This window comes from Pseudophryne corroboree, chromosome 4 (assembly GCF_028390025.1).
Source record: "Pseudophryne corroboree isolate aPseCor3 chromosome 4, aPseCor3.hap2, whole genome shotgun sequence".
NCBI lineage: Eukaryota > Metazoa > Chordata > Amphibia > Anura > Myobatrachidae > Pseudophryne > Pseudophryne corroboree.
Genome location: NC_086447.1, coordinates 439355156 through 439374974, shown reverse-complemented (window position 1 = coordinate 439374974; position 19819 = coordinate 439355156). Strand labels below are relative to the sequence as shown.

The window sequence follows — 19819 nt, the reverse complement described above, 5'->3', positions numbered from 1 at the left end:
GTTCAGCGGGTGGACCGCTTGGGGAAAAAAAACTTTTGAGGCTTCTGGTGGATCTGGCGGGATGGCCCTATAATGCCTGCCTAAAGAAAGCAAGTTAAACAAGCTGTGGCTGGGGTGTAGCTGGTCCTTTACTATCTTCTTTGCCTGCTTTTTAGCTTTAAACAGGTACAGGTCCTGGACAGGGAAGGTCGGCCCCGATGATCTTCCCTGCGGTACTGACCACCTTTTGGAGCCTGTCTCTGGCCCTCGCGCTGGCAGAGCCGTACAATACCAGTATCGATGAGCACAGTACCGACTCCACAATCGCAGAGTAGAAGAGAAGCAGAAGCTTCTGTGGGATGGTGAGCTTCCTTAGTTACCTGAGGAAGAACAACCTCTGCTGTGCTTTCCCGACAGTGGCATCAGCATTGGACCCCCATTTAAGGTCCTGGGAGATTGTGGTCACTAGGAACTTGAAGGAATCCACTAGCGATACCACACTGTCAGCAATCGTTAGCAGAGGTGCACTTCTTCCTGAAGTCCACTATCATCTCAACAGGTTTTAGGGGGTTGAGCTCAAGGTTGTTGAGGCTGAAACATTGGGCCAACCGATCTATTTCCCGTCTATAGGCCGATTCGTCCCTGTCCTTGATGAGGCCGATGACAGTGGTGTCATCGGCAAATTTGATGATCTTTACTGATTGCTCCTCTGAGGTGCAGTCATTTGTGTACAGGGAGAAGAGCAGAGGTTAGAGGACACAGCCCTGAGGGGCCCCTGTACTAATGGACTGCGCTTGAGAGGTGAATGCCCCCGCTTCACCACCTGTGTCCTATCTGTCAGGAAGTCTACTATCCAGGAACAGGTAGCTTCTGGGACCCCTGGGCAAAGTAATTTGGGGTGGAGGATGCTGGGGACGATTGTATTGAAGGCCGAGCTGAAATCGACAAACAGGACCCTCACGTAGGTACCAGGAATGTCTAGGTGTTGTAGAATGTAGTGCAGGCCCAGGTAGACTGCATCCTTGACACATCGATTTAATAGACAGACGAACTGTAGGGAGTCCAGTTGAGGGCCAGTCACAGTATCCGGTGATTCAAAACCAGACGCTCAAATGTTTTCATGACCACAGACATCAGTGCTATCGGCCTGTGGTTGTTCAGGTTCGCGATAGAGGGTTTCTTGGGGACCGGGACAATTGTGGACCTTTTGAGACAAGAAGGGACTTTCTGTAGCTCCAGCGATTTGTTGAAGATCTTGGTGAATATGGGGGTGAGGTGACCCGCACATGCTTTCAGGGCAAATGGTGACACTCCATCAGGACCCAGAGCTTTCCTGGGTTTGGGCCTTTTGAACAGTGACTCCATCTCTTCTTGGGCAACTTGCAGTGCCTGGAGTTGGCCATCGGTGTTCGGGGCATCGTAGAGGTGATTGTTTGGGTTGCAGGGCACTTCTTTTGTGAACCTGCAATAAAAGTGGTTCAGCTCGTCTGCTAGGTCTTGGTGCATGGTGGTGGACTTCAATGTTTTCTTGTAGTTGGTTATGGATTGCATTCCTTTCCATACAGATACGGGGTTATTGGTGGAGAGATCGTTTGTCAGCTTGTCCGCGAACCGCTCTTTTGCTAGCCTGCTTTCTTTAGTCAGAGAGATCCTAGTTTGGTTGTATAGTGCTCTGTCACCACAGCTATAGGCCTCCTTTTTTGGCCTGACGAAGTTGCCTGAGCTGGGCGTTCAACCAGGACTTCTTGTTGTAGTAAATGTGGTAAGTCTTGGTAGGTACACACATATCCTCACAGTAGCTGATGTAGGATGTGACGGTGTCTGTCAGGTCATTCAGGTCAGTTGCCGAGGCTTCGAAGACCCCCCATTCCGTCCAGTCGAAGCAGGCCTGGAGCTTCATCTTAGCCTCATTGGTCCATTTCTTTACAGTCTTTACAACAGGCTTACAAGGCAGTGTTCAGATAGGCCAAGTGCAGCACGTGGGATAGAATGGAAGGCAGACTTGAGGGTTGTGTAGCAGTGCAGGTAGGAGCCTCCGCTGCCCTTAATAGATTCCTAGTTCCATTTTCTGAACCATAGTAGTGCCTTAGTTTATTTTATGAACCATAGTTGGGCCCTAGTTTGTTATGTCACATTGTAGGGCTGCCAGTAAACATTATGCTACACAGTACCCAGTGACATACAGTGCCCCAGCTCATATTATGTAACATTATAACGCCCTCCAGTTTATTTTATACCACATTACAATGAGTAGGTCCAGGGGCATAACTAGATATATTGTAGGCCTCAAGGCAAAAGGGCCCCTATGTACCACCCAATGGGGAAAAATGTATATAACCCATGTAACTCTGACAGGGATGGTGGGCCCCTCTCAGCTCAGGACCCTATAGTAGCTGCATTCCCTTTACCTGTGGTAGCTACGCTGCTCTGTTGCACCATTTTTCCAGTGATTTCTTATGCTGTGCCAGCACCGGCCAATGTGGTAGAGTTAAGTATGGTATATTATTATGGTATAAATATAATTACGGGCGAAAGGTGTGCACCATACTTCCTGCTCCCATTATAGATATGCCAGTACCCCTGTTGCTGTTTTTTGAACAATCGCATTAAAAAAGCAATCACACATAGGAGTTTCCCTTTAAAGAGTAAATTAATTACATTATTAAACATTCATCTGCATTTGCCAGTCACACAGGTTCACAACTCTTACCATGTCATGACAGAGGTAGGAGAAGGGGTGGGATATCTTAAAGTACACAGATCAGAAGAGTGGTCCACAGCTTCAATGCTTGCTACCCCAAGTGCCATGTGACTGTGGTCACATTGGTAGTCACTGTCAGTGTCAGACTGGGGCATGTAGGGCCCACAGGGGGAATACAGTGGTAGGGGACCATGTTTAGGGGGTGGCCAGTCTCTAGAGGGGGTGTGCCCAGCCGCCACATTGGTTTGCCTAGTGTTGGTCCCCTAGAAAAATATATACAGTGAATACTGTAGTGCATGCATGATAATGTACTAGATTAGTAACAGTACAGTCTGGAACCTGATTCCTACAGGAGGGGGTGGGTCCCCAGGCAGCAGGGCCTCTGTATCCCTGTGGGCCAGTCCACCCCTGGTCAATGTAAGATTGTAGTGACACAAACTGCATCACAACATTACCTCCCACCCTCTCATCAGCCCATGATGGGTTACGGTTTAACCTTTTATTTTTATGTGTTAAAAAAATTAACAACAGTAAATGCCTATACTTACACTTATGCGCTTTTAATCCTTCAAAAGACACAGGAGCATATTCATAGTACTCATATTCCCATGTGTAGTCAGATTTGGACAGTTTATGTGATGTTCTACTAATATTTATACTTTGTTCAGACATATCTAACCTATAAAGACAAGGATAAACATATATTACATGTGATGCCTGAAAGCAAACATATACATTTCAAACAAGACATTAACTGGCTAAATGTATAATAATCTAGAGAGAGAAAAGAAGACTCTATCTTGGGGGCACTCTTTGAAATATGACAAGGGCCAGATATACCCTCAAGTATCATTAAAATGTAACTTTTAATAGTATTTTTAAAAGAGAAATTTTTAACATATACACACACAAGTTTATTCATATACACCTTGCGATCAATTGTTTATCACAGGGGATTCAGAAAAAACACTAATTGCTCATTATGGAGCTTGTTTGTTCAAGGAACACTAATTGCTCACTAGGGAGCTAGTTTTTATTCATAGTTTTATATTCAGATTTTTTTTTAAATCAATAATGGTGTCTCACTGATTAAACAACCATATCGTGAACAGGTATAAATTTACCAAGCGTCTGCTGCTATTTTCTCAAAAAACCATGTGTTATTGTATAAATTCAATAAATACTCAAATAGCGTATATACACACACAGTGTAGAGAGATACAGAATGCCCATCACATTTATATGGTATCTTATGCGCTCATTCGTAGCCCAACATGAGTATTTGTTATAAAAGAAAGAAAAAAGGGAAAGAATGAGAGAAACTGATCAGTATGCCATGGTACATTGCCTCTGCTGTCTCACCGTCATGAGCACAAACTTTTTTTGTTAGCTCAGCGGCCGGTGGATGAGAGGGCAGCGACCTTGAAATTACTGACCGGAAAAAAGATAAATGGCCTTACTGCTTTCCCTGTTAGAGCGAATGGAATGTCCTGATATTCTAGAACATTGCAGGACACTGCATCGCAATCCTGGGATGAGTGTTAACCGAAATAAGGTATAATTCCTGCCTGCTTGTTTTCAAGTGATAGCAGGGAGATGACCGGCAGTAGTTCAAGGTTAAGCTGGTGCCGTGCACATTATCACACAAAATGCAATTACCAAAAAAGCCGTTCTCCACACTGGCTTTTAACAGATATTTTTTCTAAATTAAAGTATAAGTTGGGCTGAGGAGTGGCATAGAAAATTATATGACTGCAAACCCAGTCCTGTCGCTGAGATCACTTCTCCGTCATGTACTCTGGTCACTAGGACCGGTGCAGCGGACGGCAATAGGAAAACAGCAGCGCTATGGGTATTGCTGGCCGGAAAGAAGATAAGTGGCTGTACTGCTGTCCACGTTAGAGCGGTTGCAGCGCCTTGATATCATGGGACAGAGCAAGGACGCTGCACCGCAATTCGTGGATGAGAGCTAGCTGAAACAAGGAAAAAGATTACCGTTCTGAGGGCAGCAATACTTCTGAGCGGAGCAGCTTAAGTTGGTTGTAGGACCAGTGAATCTAACTTTCACAGGGCGACATTGCCATGCTGATTCCAGCCGTGCCAAAACGCGTTTTCACCCGTAGGCTTGCTCACTTCACTGCACTGTCTGCCAGACAGTGCAGTGAAGTGAGCAAGCCTACGGGTGAAAACGCGTTTTGGCACGGCTGGAATCAGCATGGCAATGTCGCCCTGTGAAAGTTAGATTCACTGGTCCTACAACCAACTTAAGCTGCTCCGCTCAGAAGTATTGCTGCCCTCAGAACGGTAATCTTTTTCCTTGTTTCAGCTAGCTCTCATCCACGAATTGCGGTGCAGCGTCCTTGCTCTGTCCCATGATATCAAGGCGCTGCAACCGCTCTAACGTGGACAGCAGTACAGCCACTTATCTTCTTTCCGGCCAGCAATACCCATAGCGCTGCTGTTTTCCTATTGCCGTCCGCTGCACCGGTCCTAGTGACCAGAGTACATGACGGAGAAGTGATCTCAGCGACAGGACTGGGTTTGCGGTCATATAATTTTCTATGCCACTCCTCAGCCCAACTTATACTTTAATTTAGAAAAAATATCTGTTAAAAGCCAGTGTGGAGAACGGCTTTTTTGGTAATTGCATTTTGTGTGATAATGTGCACGGCACCAGCTTAACCTTGAACTACTGCCGGTCATCTCCCTGCTATCACTTGAAAACAAGCAGGCAGGAATTATACCTTATTTCGGTTAACACTCATCCCAGGATTGCGATGCAGTGTCCTGCAATGTTCTAGAATATCAGGACATTCCATTCGCTCTAACAGGGAAAGCAGTAAGGCCATTTATCTTTTTTCCGGTCAGTAATTTCAAGGTCGCTGCCCTCTCATCCACCGGCCGCTGAGCTAACAAAAAAAGTTTGTGCTCATGACGGTGAGACAGCAGAGGCAATGTACCATGGCATACTGATCAGTTTCTCTCATTCTTTCCCTTTTTTCTTTCTTTTATAACAAATACTCATGTTGGGCTACGAATGAGCGCATAAGATACCATATAAATGTGATGGGCATTCTGTATCTCTCTACACTGTGTGTGTATATACGCTATTTGAGTATTTATTGAATTTATACAATAACACATGGTTTTTTGAGAAAATAGCAGCAGACGCTTGGTAAATTTATACCTGTTCACGATATGGTTGTTTAATCAGTGAGACACCATTATTGATTTAAAAAAAAAAAAAATCTGAATATAAAACTATGAATAAAAACTAGCTCCCTAGTGAGCAATTAGTGTTCCTTGAACAAACAAGCTCCATAATGAGCAATTAGTGTTTTTTCTGAATCCCCTGTGATAAACAATTGATCGCAAGGTGTATATGAATAAACTTCTGTGTGTGAGCAATTAGTGTTCCTTGAACCAAAAAGCTCCATAGTGAGCAATTAGTGTTTTTTCTGAATCCCCTGTGATAAACAATTGATCGCAAGGTGTATATGAATAAACTTGTGTGTGTATATGTTAAAAATTTCTCTTTTAAAAATACTATTAAAAGTTACATTTTAATGATACTTGAGGGTATATCTGGCCCTTGTCATATTTCAAAGAGTGCCCCCAAGATAGAGTCTTCTTTTCTCTCTCTAGAATATTTGGTTTTCTGACTCTGGGGAGCAACACCAACCCTATATTATAGGTGATTCGACCTGAATAATTATAGGTATTTGGTCTTTTTTTGAATTGACCCCCCTTGTGTGGTCATTTTGTGTGTAACTATGTTACCCATGCACAAACAAGGGGGTATCTTGTCGCGGATCATCACAAATGTTTCTTCCTAAATGTATAATAACCAAATAATCATTATTGATCTGTCCATAAATATTTGATTGACGAAGTACTATAAACATTACTCAACATCCTGTTCTCTGTAATAATAAGATTTTAAACCTACCGGTAAATCTTTTTCTCCTAGTCCGTAGAGGATGCTGGGGACTCCGTAAGGACCATGGGGTATAGACGGGCTCCGCAGGAGACATGGGCACTATAAAGAACTTTAGAATGGGTGTGCACTGGCTCCTCCCTCTATGCCCCTCCTCCAGACCTCAGTTAGAGAAACTGTGCCCAGAGGAGACTAACAGTACGAGGAAAGGATTTGGTTAATCTAAGGGCAAGATTCATACCAGCCCACACCATCCATACCGTATAACCCGGAATATACGAACCAGTCAACAGTATGAAACAAACCGCATCAGTCAAGACTGATCAAAACTGTAACATAACCCTTATTCAAGCAATAACTATATACAAGTCTTGCAGAATGTTGTCCGCACTGGGACGGGCACCCAGCATCCTCTACGGACTAGGAGAAAAAGATTTACCGGTAGGTTTAAAATCTTATTTTCTCTTACGTCCTAGAGGATGCTGGGGACTCCGTAAGGACCATGGAGATTATACCAAAGCTCCAAAACGGGCGGGAGAGTGCGGATGACTCTGCAGCACCGATTGAGCAAACATGAGGTCCTCATCAGCCAGGGTATCAAACTTGTAGAATTTAGCAAAAGTGTTTGAACCCGACCAAGTCGCCGCTCGGCAAAGCTGTAATGCCGAGACGCCCCGGGCAGCCGCCCAAGAAGAGCCCACCTTCCTTATGGAATGGGCCTTTACCGAATTAGGTAACGGCAATCCAGCCGTAGAATGAGCCTGCTGAATCGTGTTTCAGATCCAGCGAGCAATAGTCTGCTTAGAAGCAGGAGCGCCAGCCTTGTTGGCTGCATACAGGACAAACAGTGCCTCTGTTTTCCTAACCCGAGCCGTTCTGGCTACATAAATTTTCAATGCCCTGACCACATCAAGGGACTCGGAATCCTCCAAGTCCCGGGTAGCCACAGGCACCACAATAGGTTGGTTCATATGAAACGATGAAACCACCTTAGGCAGAAATTGAGGACGAGTCCGCAACTCAGCTCTACCCACATGGAAAATCAGATATGGGCTTTTGTGTGACAAAGCCGCCAACTCGGACACTCGCCTTGCAGATGCCAAGGCCAACAACATGACCACCTTCCAAGTGAGATACTTTAATTCCACCTTCTGAAGAGGTTCAAACCAGTGAGACTTAAGGAACGTTAAGGTCCCATGGTGCCTCTGGAAGCACAAAAGGAGGCTGGATATGCAGCACTCCCTTCACAAAAGTCTGGACTTCTGGGAGAGAAGCCAATTCCTTCTGAAAGAAAATGGATAGGGCCGAAATCTGAACCTTAATGGAGCCTAATTTTAGGCCCATATTCACTCCAGTCTGTAGGAAGTGGAGAAAACGGCCCAGATGGAAATCTTCTGGAGGAGCATTTTTGGTTTCACACCAAGAGACATACTTCCTCCAGATACGGTGATAATGTTTCGCTGTCACCTCCTTCCTAGCCTTTATCAAAGTAGGGATGACTTCATCCGGAATGCCCTTCCCAGCTAGGATCCGGCGTTCAACCGCCATGCCATCAAACGCAGCCGCGGTAAGTCTTGGAACAGACAGGGCCCCTGTTGCAACAGGTCCTCTCTGAGAGGAAGAGGCCACGGATCTTCTGTGAGCATGTCCTGCAGATCCGGATACCAGGCCCTTCGAGGCCAATCTGGAACAATTAGAATTGTCTGTACTCCTCTTCGTCTTATGATTCTCAATATTTTTGAGAGGAAGAGGAGGGAACACATAGACCGACTGAAACACCCACGGTGTCACCAGGGCGTCCACTGCTACTGCCTGAGGGTCCCTTGACCTGGCACAATACCTCGGAAGCTTGTTGTTGAGGCGTGACGCCATCATGTCTATTTGAGGAAGTCCCCACTGACTTGCAATCTCTGTAAAGACTTCTTGATGAAGTCCCCACTCCCCTGGATGGAGATCGTGTCTGCTGAGGAAGTCTGCTTCCCAGTTGTCCACTCCCGGAATGAATACAGCCACAATCCTGAATACAGTCACAATCCTGACTGTAGGTTTCATATTTGGTGACTTACCCCTGCCATCTGTCCCGGATCCTGTGTCTTTTTTAAACAGGTTGTCAGCTCTATGAGTTTTCCTGAGTTCTCTGCCTGAAAGGTAATAGTTAATTAGCTCCATCTGTGGTGATCTCCTGTGTGAGGCTGAATTCAGTAATCTGAAGTTTAGGCCTAAAAGCCAGCATCCTATGTTTTGCAGAAGTTCAGGCTTCAGTGTTCTCTCGGCCTGCTAGGCCTCATTCTACATCACAGCCTTGGCTAGAGTAGTCACATGACAGTGACTGTTCACCTGACCCAGAGTTGTTCAATCCTCTGCCAGCCTGAGACTCTCTGCATCACCTAATCCTGCTCACCAATCACCAAGGACCAGGAAGTATAAATCAGGAGGCTGAGTTAGAAACTGGGCCAGTTCCTTGTGTCACACTCACAGCTATGTGTGAGTCTTCAAGCTGAGCTCCCTAAAGGTAACCTTTATACTCTGGTTCCTGTGAAAACTCTGTTCCTTGTTACCCTGTTTGGTTTACTTTTGTGTTGCCACTGATGATCACTATTTCCTCGAGTCTCAAAGTAAAGGCACAGCTGCAGTGGTTCATCTTAAAGGCACAGTATTATATTCCATAGTCTCAACTGAAAACAACAGCTGCCGTGGTTCATCTTTACTGCTGTTGTAGTTGTGATCTCCAGAGCTCCGGTATCCCTGCAGCATCTCCGTGCCTCAGCATCTCCGTGCCTTAGCATCTCCGTGCCTCAGTACCTCAGTGCCTCAGCATCTCAGTGCCTCAGCATCTCAGTGCCTCAGCATCTCCGTGCCTCAGTACCTCAGTGCCTCCATACCTCAGTGCCTCAGCACCTCAGTGACTCAGCATCTCCGTGCCTCAGCATCTCAGTACCTCAGTGCCTCAGCATCTCCGTGCCTCAGCATTTCCGTGCCTCAGCACCTCAGTGCCTCAGCACCTCAGTGCCTCGGTACCTCCGTGCCTCAGTATCTCCGTGCCTCAGCACCTCCATGCCTCAGTACCTCCGTGCCTTCCAGCGTCTCCGTGCTTCAGCATCTCAGTGCCTCCAAGCACCTCAGTGTCTCTACGCACCCCAGTGTCTCTACGCACCCCAGTGTCTCTACGCACCCCAGTGTCTCTACGCACCCCAGTGTCTCCAAGCACTTCCGTGCCTCCTAGCACTTCCGTGCCTCCTAGCACCTCAGTGTCTCCAAGCATCCAGTGCACTTTAGCGCAGTTGTACCTGGTATTCTTCACTGATTCATCAGCGCCTTTCCAGTTCTGTCTTTAAGGAGACCTTCAGCGCCCACACGTGCTTCCTGTCTGCCGACCTAATCCTGCATGAGAAGAACCTAGATTCGGCCATCTCTGCCGCGGTTCCTCTTCCCAGTCACCGGAAGAAACCCTGAGTCCACAACATTCCCAAACCAGGTCAGTGGTAGTATTCATATAATCCTCCAGTCGCCCGCACAGACTTCACTAACACCGGGTTCACAAAACCTCAGACATGACAGTAGGAACTGGCCACATGGACCCGGCCGAAAGTGTTTGTCTGACGCAGGACCTCCTAAGCAATATCGCAGGACGCTTGGAAGGTCTGGAGTCGACTCGGCATCAATTGGCACAGTGTCTGCAGCGGAGTTCTTTCTCCAGAGATTCTCTGACCTTCTGCACTAGGACTCCTGACCAACTGCAGATTTTCTACCAGATGTTATTACAGTTACAAGAACTTTTGTCTAGTATTCTTTCTGTGATGCCTGATCTCTTCAGGAATACTACCAACGTTGTTGATCCTGTTTTGTCCCAACCAGTTAATAGAGTCTCTTCCTCTGTGCAAGGAAAAGTTGTTCATCAGAGTTATCCACGGCCCAAGCTCTCTGAAGCTGAACGTCAGCGGCGTAGGGAGCTACACCTCTGTCTTTACTGTGGAAATTCCGGTCATTTTGTTAGACTGCATTCTTCGCAAGCCAGGGAATGGTGACAAATCTCAGTATCATAGTGCTCATGTCTACCAGTCATCCACAATAGCCGATCCTGCTACTGCTGACGGGGGTATCAAGAAGGCTACTCTGAAAGAGACTCAAATTTATGACTGGGGTCCGGTGATTAAAAGCCCTTATTCCAAGTTGGGTGTCCAGAGAAGAATATTCAAGCCATTTAGAGTCACAGAGGAGTCCGAGTGTCCAGCCCAAGGAGGGGCGTCCGTGTCTTCAGCCCAAGGAGGGGCGTCCGTGTCTTCAACCCCAGTGAGGGGTTCAGAGCGTCCAGCCCCAGTGAGGGGTTCAGAGGGTCCAGCCCCAGAGAGACTACAGAGCGCTGCCCAGCCAGAGAGACTACAGAGCGCTGCCCAGCCAGAGAGACTACAGAGCGCTGCCCAGCCAGAGAGACTACAGAGCGCTGCCCAGCCAGAGAGACTACAGAGCGCTGCCCAGCCAGAGAGTCTACAGAGCGCTGCCCAGCCAGAGAGTCTACAGAGCGCTGCCCAGCCAGAGAGTCTACAGAGTGCTGCCCAGCCAGAGAGTCTACAGAGTGCTGCCCAGCCAGAGAGTCTACAGAGTGCTGCCCAGCCAGAGAGTCTACAGAGTGCTGCCCAGCCCCGTGAAGAGGGGGCTCTTGCCTCAGCCCAGCCCCGTGAAGAGGGGGCTCTTGCCTCAGCCCAGCCCCGTGAAGAGGGGGCTCTTGCCTCAGCCCAGCCCCGTGAAGAGGGGGCTCTTGCCTCAGCCCAGCCCCGTGAAGAGGGGGCTCTTGCCTCAGCCCAGCCCCGTGAAGAGGGGGCTCCTGCCTTAGTTCAGCCCCATGAAGAAAGGGCTCAGCCCGTCCCGGTTCCAGCCGGTCCAGCAATACTCCAGGCCCAGCCTGGTCAGTCCGTCCCGGTTCCAGCCGGTCCAGCAATACTCCAGGCCCAGCCTGGTCAGTCCGTCCCGGTTCCAGCCGGTCCAGCAATACTCCAGGCTCCACCTGGTCAGTCCGTCCCGGTTCCAGCCGGTCCAGCAATACTCCAGGCCCAGCCTGGTCAGTCCGTCCCGGTTCCAGCCGGTCCAGCAATATTCCAGGCTCCACCTGGTCAGTCCGTCCCGGTTCCAGCCGGTCCAGCAATACTCCAGGCCCAGCCTGGTCAGTCCGTCCCGGTTCCAGCCGGTCCAGCAATACTCCAGGCCCAGCCTGGTCAGTCCGTCCCGGTTCCAGCCGGTCCAGCAATATTCCAGGCTCCACCTGGTCAGTCCGTCCCGGTTCCAGCCGGTCCAGCAATACTCCAGGCCCAGCCTGGTCAGTCCGTCCCGGTTCCAGCCGGTCCAGCAATACTCCAGGCCCAGCCTGGTCAGTCCGTCCCGGTTCCATCCGGTCCAGCGATACTCCAGGCTCCGCCTGGTCAGTCCGTCCCGGTTCCAGCCGGTCCAGCGATACTCCAGGCCCAGCCTGGTCAGTCCGTCCCGGTTCCAGCCGGTCCAGCGATACTCCAGGCCCTGCCTGGTCAGTCCGTCCCAGTTCCATCCGGTCCAGCGATACTCCAGGACCAGTCTGGTCAGTCTTCGTTGGCTCCAGCCAATTCAAGTATCCTCGGATCCAATCCAGTCCTACTCGTCCAGCCAAAGCTTTCTTCAGCTTCAGCCTCTAAGCTTTCGTCTGATGGTTTTCCACCTATTTACTTTGATGGAGATTTATTGCAATATGCCGCTCTGGTTGAACAATTTCTCTCTCGGATGGAGTCTGATCCTTTAGGTGCAGTAACTCCTTCCAACGTTACTCGATATCTGTTCCTGGCATTCAGAGGAAGAGCTTTGGAGTGGGCCAACATGCTTTTTGAGAGTAATGATCCTGTGTTCCATGACTTACAGACTTTTAGTAATGCTGTGGTTAAAGAATTTGGTCCTAAACCTTTGGAATCTGACTCGGTAAAAAATCATGCTCTAAAGGGAATGCAGAAGGAAGTTTGTGCTGTCCTCCCAGGGATAATCTAAGAATCTGTCCTTGGTTAAAACCAAATATTCCCGTAAGAAGAAGAGGCATCAACGAAGGTCCTAAATTCTTCTGTATGAATTTCTCAAGTTCCTCTAAGATTCAAGATGGGTGTCCGGAGTCCACCCTTGAAGAGGGGGATACTGTCACAATCCTGACTGTAGGTTTCATATTTGGTGACTTACCCCTGCCATCTGTCCCGGATCCTGTGTCTTTTTTAAACAGGTTGTCAGCTCTATGAGTTTTCCTGAGTTCTCTGCCTGAAAGGTAATAGTTAATTAGCTCCATCTGTGGTGATCTCCTGTGTGAGGCTGAATTCAGTAATCTGAAGTTTAGGCCTAAAAGCCAGCATCCTATGTTTTGCAGAAGTTCAGGCTTCAGTGTTCTCTCGGCCTGCTAGGCCTCATTCTACATCACAGCCTTGGCTAGAGTAGTCACATGACAGTGACTGTTCACCTGACCCAGAGTTGTTCAATCCTCTGCCAGCCTGAGACTCTCTGCATCACCTAATCCTGCTCACCAATCACCAAGGACCAGGAAGTATAAATCAGGAGGCTGAGTTAGAAACTGGGCCAGTTCCTTGTGTCACACTCACAGCTATGTGTGAGTCTTCAAGCTGAGCTCCCTAAAGGTAACCTTTATACTCTGGTTCCTGTGAAAACTCTGTTCCTTGTTACCCTGTTTGGTTTACTTTTGTGTTGCCACTGATGATCACTATTTCCTCGAGTCTCAAAGTAAAGGCACAGCTGCAGTGGTTCATCTTAAAGGCACAGTATTATATTCCATAGTCTCAACTGAAAACCACAGCTGCCGTGGTTCATCTTTACTGCTGTTGTAGTTGTGATCTCCAGAGCTCCCGTATCCCTGCAGCATCTCCGTGCCTCAGCATCTCCGTGCCTCAGCATCTCCGTGCCTCAGTACCTCAGTGCCTCAGCATCTCAGTGCCTCAGCATCTCCGTGCCTCAGTACATCAGTGCCTCAGCACCTCAGTGACTCAGCATCTCCGTGCCTCAGCATCTCCGTGCCTCAGCATCTCCGTACCTCAGTGCCTCAGCATCTCCGTGCCTCAGCATTTCCGTGCCTCAACACCTCAGTGCCTCAGCACCTCCGTGCCTCAGTATCTCCGTGCCTCAGTACCTCCGTGCCTCAGTACCTCCGTGCCTTCCAGCGTCTCCGTGCTTCAGCATCTCAGTGCCTCCAAGCACCTCAGTGCCTCCACGCACCCCAGTGCCTCCACGCACCCCAGTGTCTCTACGCACCCCAGTGTCTCTACGCACCCCAGTGTCTCCAAGCACTTCCGTGCCTCCTAGCACTTCCGTGCCTCCTAGCACCTCAGTGTCTCCAAGCATCCAGTGCACTTTAGCGCAGTTGTACCTGGTATTCTTCACTGATTCATCAGCGCCTTTCCAGTTCTGTCTTTCAGGAGACCTTCAGCGCCCACACGTGCTTCCTGTCTGCCGACCTAATCCTGCATGAGAAGAACCTAGATTCGGCCATCTCTGCCGCGGTTCCTCTTCCCAGTCACCGGAAGAAACCCTGAGTCCACAACATTCCCAAACCAGGTCAGTGGTAGTATTCATATAATCCTCCAGTCGCCCGCACAGACTTCACTAACACCGGGTTCACAAAACCTCAGACATGACACCGTCAAGGCGCTTACATGATTTTCCGCCCAGCGAAGAATCCTGGTGGCTTCCGCCATCGCCACTCTGATTCTTGTTCCGCCCTGGCGGTTTACATGAGCCATGGCTGTGACGTTGTCTGACTGAATCAGAACAGGCAGGCCCCGAAGAAGAGTCTCCGCCTGACAGAGGCCGTTGTAGATGGCCCTCAATTCCAGTACGTTTATGTGTAGACAAGCCTCCTGGCTTGATCACAGTCCTTGGAAGTTTCTTCCCTGTGTGACTGCTCCCCATCCTCGGAGGCTCGCGTTCGTGGTCACCAGAACCCAGTGCTGAATGCCGTACCTGCGACCCTCTAGAAGGTGAGCACTCTGCAGCCACCATAAGAGAGAGAGCCTGTCCCTGGGGGACAGGCTGATCTTCTGATGAATATGTAGATGGGACCCGGACCATTTGTCCAGAAGGTCCCACTGAAAAGTCCTCGCATGGAACCTGCTGAAGGGAATGGCCTCGTAAGAACTCGAGTGCATTGATGGACCGACACCCTTTTCGGCTTCAACAGGTCCCTGACCAAGATCTGGAGTTCCTGGGCTTTTTCCCTCCCTCCTGAATCATGCCTAAGAAAGGCAATCGGGTCGTTGGAACCAACTGTGACTTTGGCAGATTGAGAATCCAGCCGTGCTGCTGCAACCCCCTCAGGGAGAGTACCACGCTTTATAGCAACTGTTCTCTCGATCTCGCCTTTATCAGAAGATCGTCCAAGTACGGGATAATTGTGACTCCCTGCTTGCGCAGGAGCACCATCATTTCCGCCATTACCTTGGTGAAAATCCTAAGTGCCGTGGAAAGCCCAAACGGCAACGTCTGAAATTGGTAATGACAATCCTGTACAGCAAACCTCAGAAACGCCTGATGAGGAGGATATATGTGGACATGCAGGGATGCATCCTTTATGTCCAGAGACACCATAAAATCCCCCCCTCCCCCCTCCAGGCTCGCGATGACCGCTCTGAGCGATTCCATCTTGAATTTGAACCTTTTCAAGTATAGGTTTAGGGATTTTAAATTCAGAATGGGCCTGACCGAACCATCCGGTTTTGGGATCACAAACAGGGTTGAGTAGAACCCCGTCCCCTGTTGAAGCAGGGGAACTTTGACCACCACTTGTTGTTGACACAGTTGTTGAATTGTATCTAAAACTACTTCCCTCGCTGGGGAAGAAGCTGGTAGGGCCGATTTGAAAAACCGGCGAGGAGGCACATCTTCGAATTCCAGCTTGTAACCCTGGGATACAATTTCTATTGCCCAGGGATCCACCTGTGATTGAACCCAGACGTGGCTGAAAAGTCGAAGACGTGCCCCCACTGGGGCGGACTTCCTCAGTGGAGTCCCAGCGTCATGCGGTGGATTTAGTAGAAGCCGGGGAGGACTTCTGTTCCTGGGAACTAGCTGTAGCTGGCAGCTTTTTCCCTCTGCCCTTACCTCTGGCAAGAAAGGAAGATCCCCAACCTCTTTTGGATTTATGCGACCGAAAGGACTGCATCTGATAATGTGGCGTTTTCTTTGGCTGTGAGGAAACATAAGGTAAAAAAGTAGATTTACCTGCAGTAGCTGTGGAAACCAGATCCGTGAGACCTTCCCCAAATAAGTCCTCACCTTTGTAAGGCAAAACCTCCATATGCCTCTTTGAGTCGGCATCACCCGTCCATTGGCGGGTCCACAGGGCTCACCTAGCAGAAATCGCCATGGCGTTGGCTCTTGAACCCAGTAGGCCAACGTATCTCTGAGCATCTCTCATATATAGGACAGCATCTTTAATATGACCCAAGGTCAATAAAATTGTATCCTTATCCAGGGTATCAAGTTCAGCAGACAAGGTATCTGTCCAAGCTGCTACAGAGCTACAAACCAAAGCCGACGCTATCGCCGGTCTGAGCAAGGTACCAGTATGTGTATAAATCAACTTCAAGGTAGTCTGCTGTCTGCGATCAGCAGTATCCTTGAGGGCTGCGGTATCTTGAGACGGCAGCGCCACCTTTTTGGATAATCGCGTTTACGCCTTGTCCACCCTGGGGGAGGATTCCCACCGTATCCTGCCCTTAGCCGGGAAAGGATACGCCATAACAATCCTCTTGGGAATCTGCAATTTCTTGTCTGGAGTTTCCCAAGCCCTTTCAAACAACTCATTTAGCTCCTGAGAAGGGGGGAAAGTAACCTCAGGTTTCTTTTCTTTAAACATGTGGACCCTCGTGTCAGGGACAGAGGGGTCATCAGTGATATGCAACACATCAGAGCCGGCCCTAACCAATATGATGCCCTAGGCAAGATTTTGGCTGGTGCCCCCTAGCACCACCGCTGGTTCCGCCTCTGACCTTGCACCTCTTTCCCAGAACCATCACCCCTCACCCATAGCAGTCCTTATTTTGGTGTTTGTACCGGCTATATTTTAAAAAGGAACAGTTTGCACATTTGGCGCACAGCCCAAAAAGGGGTGTGTTTTTGCTGGCAAGGGGCATGGCCACACAATAGTAACCCCAATTCCAATTAAGCCACACAGTACTGCAACTTCATTCACATTTGATCATGCGATAGTGTCCCTAATTCATGTTACATCCCACAGTAGTATCACTTTACCTTATAAACGTTACTACTCACAGTAGAGCCCCTTATTCACATTACACCACACCTTATTGCTCTTTATTCACATTAGATGACACAGTAGTTCCCTTTCTATATGCAATGACACATAGTAGAGCACCTTATACACATAATGCCACACATTAGTAATGCATTTATACACATAATTCCACACAGTAATGCCCCTTACACATATGAGACACATTAATGTCCTTATAAACATAATGCATCTTACACATTAGGACAACCTTTATTAATGCCCTTTTACATGTCCCTTATACATAATCCGCACATTATTAATGCCCTTATACACATAATGACACACATAGTGCCCCCTACACATTTGCTGCACATTAGTACCCCTATATACATAATGACACACATACAGTAGTAACCTTATATACATATGCTGCACATTATTAATGCCCTTATATACATAATGACCTGCATAGTGCCCCTTACACATATGTTGCATTATTAATGCATTTTTACATGACACACATAATGCTCCTTACACATATTCCGAACACTACTGCACAACCAACCCACTCACATGCACACAGCACTCACACTGCCACTAACACTGTGACCTCTGCCTCTGCTTGGATACAGATGTATCCTCATAAATCTTGCCTCAATGCTAACATCTGGCACCTTTTTTTTTTTAATGAAAATGCATCTTATTTGCATTGTTATGAGGCTAGGATGCAGAAGCAGCTTCTACTGATTAAAATGATATGCTGCATGCCTATATACTGTGTGAGACTGTGGCTGTATCTGCATATGAAATGCTACACACAGAATATAGGCATGCCGCATATCATTTTAATCAGCAGAAGCTGATGATGCCCCTAGGCATATCAAATGCCCTAGGCAATTGCCTAGTTTGCCTATGCCTGTGGCCGGCTCTGCAACACATCTTTTATTGCAATAATCATATAATGAATACTTTTTGCCAACTTTGGCTGCAATCTCGCATCATCGTAGTCGCCACTGGAGTCAGAATCCGTGTCGGTATCAGTGTCTGCTACTTGGGATAGTGGGCACTTCTGAGACCCAGAAGGGCCCTGTGATATAGTGAAAGGCAAGGATTGACTCCCTGCATTTTGCCTGGACTCCGCTTTGTCCAATCTCTTATGTAATAAATTCACATTTGCATTTAAAACATTCCACATATCCAACCAATCAGGTGTCGGCGTTGCCGACGGAGACACCACACTCATTTGCTCCACCTCCTCCCTAGAAGAGCCTTCCGCTTCAGACATGCCGACACACACGTACCGACACCCCCACACACTCAGGGAAATATCCAATCTGGAGACAGTCCCCCAATAAGGCCCTTTGGAGAGACGGAGAGAGAGTATGCCAGCACCCACCCAGCGCCAATGACCCTGGAAAACAATTTCCCAGATACACAGCGCTTTAATATTATTCAATATACACTCACTGCCAAATTAAGTGCCCGCCCCCCTCTTTTTAAGCCCTCTGTCACCGTGTTCAGCAGGGGAGTGTCCGGGGAGCCAGCTTCTCTGCAGTGTGCTGTGGAGAAAATGGCGCTGGACAGTGCTGTGGAATCAAGTTCCGCCCCCTCAGCGGCGGGCTTCGGTCCCGCTCAAAAATACACTACTGGCGGGGGATTTGTATATATATTGCCTCCGCAGCCCATATATACTAAAATGCCAGCCTAGAGGTTTTATATTGCTGCCCAGGGCGCCCCCCCCTGCGCCCTGCACCCATCCGTGCCTCAGTGTGTGTTGTGTGTGGGAGCAATGGCGTGCAGCGTTACCTCAGTGAAGATCTGAAGTCTTCTGCTGCCTGTGATGTCTTCTTTCTTCTAATACTCACCCGGCTTCTATCTTCCGGCTCTGCAAGGAGGACAGCGGCGCGGCTCTGGGATGAACGGCTAGGGTGAGACCTGCGTTCCGATCCCTCTGGAGCTAATGGTGTCCAGTAGCCTAAGAAGCAGAGCCTATCACCTAAGTAGGTCTGCTTCTCTCTCCTCAGTCCCACGACGCAGGGAGCCTGTTGCCAGCAGGGCTCCCTGAAAATAAAAAACCTAACAAAATTCTTTTAATCAGAGAAACTCAGGAGAGCTCCCCTGTAATGCACCCAATCTCCTCTGGGCACAGGATCCAACTGAGGTCTGGAGGAGGGGCATAGAGGGAGGAGCCAGTGTACACCCATTCTAAAGTTATTTATAGTGCCCATGTCTCCTGCGGAGCCCGTCTATACCCGATGGTCCTTACGGAGTCCCCAGCATCCTCTAGGACGTAAGAGAAATATATTATCCGGTCATTAAAACTCTCACAAAAAAAATCACTATCTTTGATACAGTATCTATGCTTCTGTAATGTATGTGGATGTATGATATAAGTGTCAAATTGTGCTGGATCTAGTACTTTTAACACTTACCACCAGTGGCGTAAGTTCGTCACAGTTGCACGGAGGCAAGATAAATATTGGTGCCCCCCTATTTCCTATATTAAGATAAATATATGTATGTATGTATGTATGTATGTATGTATGTATGTATGTATGTGTGCGTGTGTGTATATATATATATATATATATGTGTGTATGTGGAGTGTTCTGAAAAAAATTATATACTGTATTTATACATTTGATTGCCTTTTATTTTAAATCACACATTTCTTAGCAGTCATACCCAGGATTAGAACCCATGACCTGTTACACTAACAGCAGACACTTTACTGATGGAGTTATTTGCTCCTGTAGAGGAAGCATGAGAATTCTAACTATAATAAGATTTTACTTACCGATAAATCTATTTCTCGGAGTCCGTAGTGGATGCTGGGGTTCCTGAAAGGACCATGGGGAATAGCGGCTCCGCAGGAGACAGGGCACAAAAAGTAAAGCTTTTCCAGATCAGGTGGTGTGCACTGGCTCCTCCCCCTATGACCCTCCTCCAGACTCCAGTTAGG

The 19819-nt window shown here is 48.1% G+C and overlaps 1 protein-coding gene across 2 annotated transcripts in view; it reads right to left on the bottom strand.

The window, feature by feature from the left end:
• Nucleotides 1-19819, bottom strand: part of MRAP2 (melanocortin 2 receptor accessory protein 2) — a 212406-nt gene that overhangs the window by 63870 nt on the left and 128717 nt on the right. For both annotated transcript variants that reach the window (XM_063916920.1, XM_063916919.1), the window contains exon 2: nt 3229-3359. In XM_063916920.1, the coding sequence (XP_063772990.1) occupies nt 3229-3352 (124 nt within the window). In that variant the 5' untranslated portion in view covers nt 3353-3359. The remainder of the gene's footprint in view (nt 1-3228; nt 3360-19819) is intronic.